This window comes from Poecilia latipinna, unplaced genomic scaffold (genome assembly GCF_001443285.1).
Source record: "Poecilia latipinna isolate Pla-1442-1.1 unplaced genomic scaffold, P_latipinna-1.0 Scaffold6587, whole genome shotgun sequence".
NCBI classification, from domain to species: domain Eukaryota; kingdom Metazoa; phylum Chordata; class Actinopteri; order Cyprinodontiformes; family Poeciliidae; genus Poecilia; species Poecilia latipinna.
This window is the reverse complement of record NW_015119203.1, coordinates 1-4,462: the sequence shown is the minus strand read 5'-3', so window position 1 is coordinate 4,462 and position 4,462 is coordinate 1. Positions and strand designations below refer to the sequence as shown.

General features: G+C 40.7%; 1 protein-coding gene and 1 long non-coding RNA gene across 2 annotated transcripts; one reads left to right on the top strand and one right to left on the bottom strand.

Moving 5' to 3' along the window:
* Positions 1-104: 104 nt before the first annotated feature.
* On the top strand, positions 105-1,316 carry LOC106944004 (uncharacterized). Its single transcript, XR_001424072.1, has 2 exons — positions 105-1,058; positions 1,136-1,316. It is a non-coding gene; the product is annotated as an uncharacterized LOC106944004 (long non-coding RNA).
* Positions 1,317-1,381: 65 nt separating this feature from the next.
* On the bottom strand, positions 1,382-4,459 carry LOC106944005 (estrogen receptor beta-like; the record flags this gene model as incomplete). Its single annotated transcript, XM_015027282.1, has 3 exons — positions 1,382-1,517; positions 2,835-3,164; positions 4,341-4,459. Coding segments are annotated over 3 exons (567 nt in total), but the record flags the coding sequence as incomplete, so codon positions are not given.
* Between the last annotated feature and the right edge of the window lie 3 nt (positions 4,460-4,462).

The following is a 4,462-nucleotide window of genomic DNA, read 5'->3' as shown; positions in this document are numbered from 1 at the left end:
ATTTCTAGCGGGCTGGATTTGTGCTTTATAGTTGATTGCATACATCACCTTTCCTGTGTGGTGGTGTGATCCACATTTTTTTCCTACCTTCCTAGAAAATGACTTTGTACTTGTATAGCGCCTTATCAAGGCTACACAGTGCTTCACACTACAGTCACTCACAGACACTCAGACACTGTTGGCAAGCTGCCCTTGGGCAGTCTGACAGAGGTGAGCTTGCTTCCAGGTCCACCAAGACTCTCTGACCCCCACCACCAGGTAAGTCAGGTGAAGTGTCTTCCCAAAGACAGAACGATAGAGGCGAGTGAAGCGGGGATCGAACCAGCAGCCTGCTGACTGTGGGGCAAACTCCCACCATCGTCACAACCCAAAATATGGGTTTTTGTGTAATTTCAAGTCCTTTCACATCTATATGTGTTGCTTTCTCCTGCCCTAGAGCTTGTGTCTTGGAATCATATGTGCTAGTATTGTTCTTAATGCAGAACAAGACTATGAATTTTGAGTTTTTCTCATGTTGAAGAACCTCTGAGGTGGTAGGTAATTATCTACCAGGTGATAGATAATTACTAGTCAAATCATTCAGAAAACAGAAAAAGCTGTCAGGTTTCATTTTTTAATGCTGCAGTGTCAAAGTCCATACTTAGAATGATTATAGCTGGTGGTTAATGTTTTTTGGATTTCACTTTAAGCTGTGGCTTCAAACATAAACTTTACAAACATAAACTTTAATTGTATAAATTCAGCCTTAGACGAAGCAAGCAAACAGAGAAATCTTTAACAGTCACTTTGGTAAAAGGCCACATAGCATCGTCCTGCTCCACTGACAACTTGCACAAAAGTAGAAAAACACTGAATGAACAGGCACCAATTAGATACCAAAGTACACAAGATATAGCATTAGTGCAAGAGGAAAATTTCACTGCAGAGTGACAAAAACACTGTCTTTTTCCTCAGAGTAACAGTACTCATGGAAATCATGGATGTTAGCTTTATGGTCTACATGCACCTTTAGATTTTCATATCCAAACATCTCTTCTGACAAAGAAGAGATATTCCAGGTCCACCAGAACATCTGGTGGACCAGATGACCAGATGTTCTACCACGTCATATCCAAACATCTCTTCGTCAGAAGAGATGTTTGGATATGACGTGTTCTGAATATTACATCAAGATGAAGAGAAAGGATACCAGTACTGCACATTGAGCTGCTAGGTAGAAGTTAGATTACATTTTTATGAACACTTGACATATGGCACAATCACAAAAAAATACTACAAAGCCTGGTACAATCAAAATGACCAGAAAGATCTAAAAACAAAAAATTAAAATTTCACAACAGCACCTGGTGCTTTTTTTGTGTTTGCTTCTTTTTAAAGTCAGTTTTCTTTTTATGATCTTTTAATTATCTTCCAAGGTGGTTTCCATGACTACTTGATCAGCAATTATGTAACCAGGTGGCTCCCCTGAAGAACTGGCATCCCTTCCGTCCATAGACCAGTGTTCAGGAGCGGTGTAGCTGTGGGAGAAGTGTATGTGGTCACTTATAGTTCTGACAAATAAAACCTGGGTACTCACCCAAAGCTTATCTCGAAAATGGATAAGCAACAAGCAAAACCATGACGACACATGCAGGAGCATCGGAGACAGCTAGTATTAGAAGCAGTTATGAGGCCAAGTTATGGAGGTTTTTAAAGAAAGTTTGAATCTTAAGGACTACATACTATTTGGCAAAAAAAAACAAATGTCCAAATTCAAAGTTCTTAAAGGGGCAGCCACATAGCACAATCAAGTAACTAATAGTAGTTATATTACTTTCAATTGTTATAAAAATGCCCTATATATCAAATATGACTTTAAACAAACCCCGCCCCTCGCCCGGAACGCTGGCTGGAGATAGGCACCAGCAACCCTCCCGACCCCACTGAGGGACAAGGGTGTAAAGAAAATGGATGGATGGATGGACTTTAAACAAATTTGACTTTAAAATGTAACATATTTAAATTGGGCTACAGTCTCTTTAAGAATATCCAGGTCCTTCCAACACTACACCTACAGGAAGTCATCACAATATCGCTCCTCTAACAATGTTCTTACCAGCGTTGCACTGAGAAGGATAATGAGCTCAGCTGATACGCTATTCCATCAGGTATTTGCAAATTGCTGCTGGCTAGACTGACGTAGCTGAGAATGGGGGATGGTAGAGGGGTGGAAAGTAGGAGAAGTAAGAAGCTTGGAAACTGCAGCTCCGAAGTGGACGTTTGTCCTTGAAAGCAGCACTCAGTTTCTCCAATCTGTACAAAACAAGTGTTTCGTACAGATTTCTCTTGCCCAAGAGATTAAAGAATTTCTCAAACATACATGAAATAATCAAGGGTACTTTTATATATCAAAAACATCCAGGTATGTTCTTGTTATAATAACATTATAACACGAAGAAAAGCTAAAACAATCAATCATTACTACCCCTTTAAGATATGAAAAATGGTAAATGACTTGTACTTGTACAGTGCTTTATTAGGTCCAGAAACTCTGATAGGACCTGGTTGTAGTCCTACATTCTACATTCAGTCATTCACACACAAAGCTACATTATATCACAGTTACCCTTGGCCCCCCTAACCACCACGAGCTGGTAAGAAGGATGAAGTGCCTTGCCCAAGGACACTTTGGGGGCTCAAAACAGAAACCCACCTAGTTACAAACTCTTATCACAGACGCCATGGCTACCCCATGTAAAAAATATTGATACATATTCAACATGTCATGTTAGTATTATGTGAAAGCACATTACATTAATGTCGAATGACATGAGTGCTAGACTTCTGAAACTTACTCCTCACTTTTCATTTGAGATCCTATTGGAGAAGAAGACAGGAGGCCTTGAGACTGCATGTGTCTAACCATCATATGGTCTTCAACTGGTTCCTCTGGAGGCACCATACAAATATCAGTGCTGGGACTGGTGGTGAAGGTCTGATCTAAAACAGCCTGCAGGTAAAATGGAGGGGGGATGGGGTTACAGTAGGTCTCAGAGGTCGGCGAGGATGCAGCAGTTTGACTGCTGCTGCTGGATGTGTTGGCATCCAGCATTTCCAGGAGAAGGTTGTACACCAGAACCACGTTCTTCTTCTTCATGGTCGACAAGTGGTCCATGCCTTTGTTGCTGTGGAGAGAGAAGGCGAAGAACTGAAAAAGCCATGTTCACTATGTCTTCTCTGAAACTAAAAAGAAACTATCTCATGTTTCATTTGTGTATTTCTGTTGTGTTCTGTGTTTTCTGTGTAGTTATTTTGAGGTTTTCTGTGTTTAGTCCAGTCCCTGTCCTGTCTTCCCTGTTGATTGCTTCCCAGGTGTGACTCATTCCCTGATTACCCTCCCTGTGTATTTAAGTTCACCTGTTGTCTTTGTCTCTTGTCGGATCCTCGTCAAGTGTTAGTCTCCCTAGTGTCACGTCGCCTGTCTGTTTCCCCCAAGCTGCTTGCATCTGGACTGTTTCTACATTAAACCTTCATCTTTGTCTTCTTCAACCTGGGTCTCGGTGTTCTTTCTCACCGCAATCAACCACAAATCATGACAATTTCCGTGTATTGTAATGTGATTCTGTGTTATGAATTACATGAGAGGTGTTCAAAGTTTGAACACCTCTCATTGTTTTAGAACTTAAGCCTGCTTTAAACTTCTCCATAGCCATTGCCCTGACCTATCTGCAATGTTTATAATGGTTGATTGCTAGTGTTCTCAAATACACTAACATTAGTGTTAGTGTTCCAGCTGTGATGCCAGCTGTTTCTGCTCTTAGAAATAGCTGGTGGAGTTTAGCTATAAACCAGTAAATGAAACATTTTGACGTTAAACTTAGAAACCAAGTTAGACATCAGATCACACATTTCCCCTCCCACTACAACCACAGAGTCCAGAAAGTGGTCAAAAATTCTACAATTTGACGAATTGGATTAATTCAAACATTAAATTCTTTGTAGTAGTTACACTTGAAAAGCAACCAACTCCCACTCCAAACTGTGAGGAAATGGGATGGTAGAATGCATTATACTGTGCTGAGCATGACAACAGGGGAAAGAAACAGCAGCAATCTGATTGGGATTGCAACATGCTATATTAAGATATCATCACAATAAATGGGTGCAAAAGATGAACATGGCACACTATTTGTAAAAAAAAATCCAATTGTGCACAATTTTGTGTTGGTCTGTTACATAAATCTCAGTGGTATACAGTAAGGATTGTGGTTGGAATGTAACAGAATGGGAAGTTCAGTGAGTGAGAGATTCTGACAGATATATGGATGCTTCTTCATTATGTCATTTTCAGATGTGTGCACCTGACATGACGAATGTGGGAGAGCAGCATGGTGAGGTGGCCAAGGCGAAGAGTTTGCTGCTGTGTGGACAAGCCCAGTTTGGAAATGGCCCAAACCAGAGCATCAATGACTGAGTCCAGAAG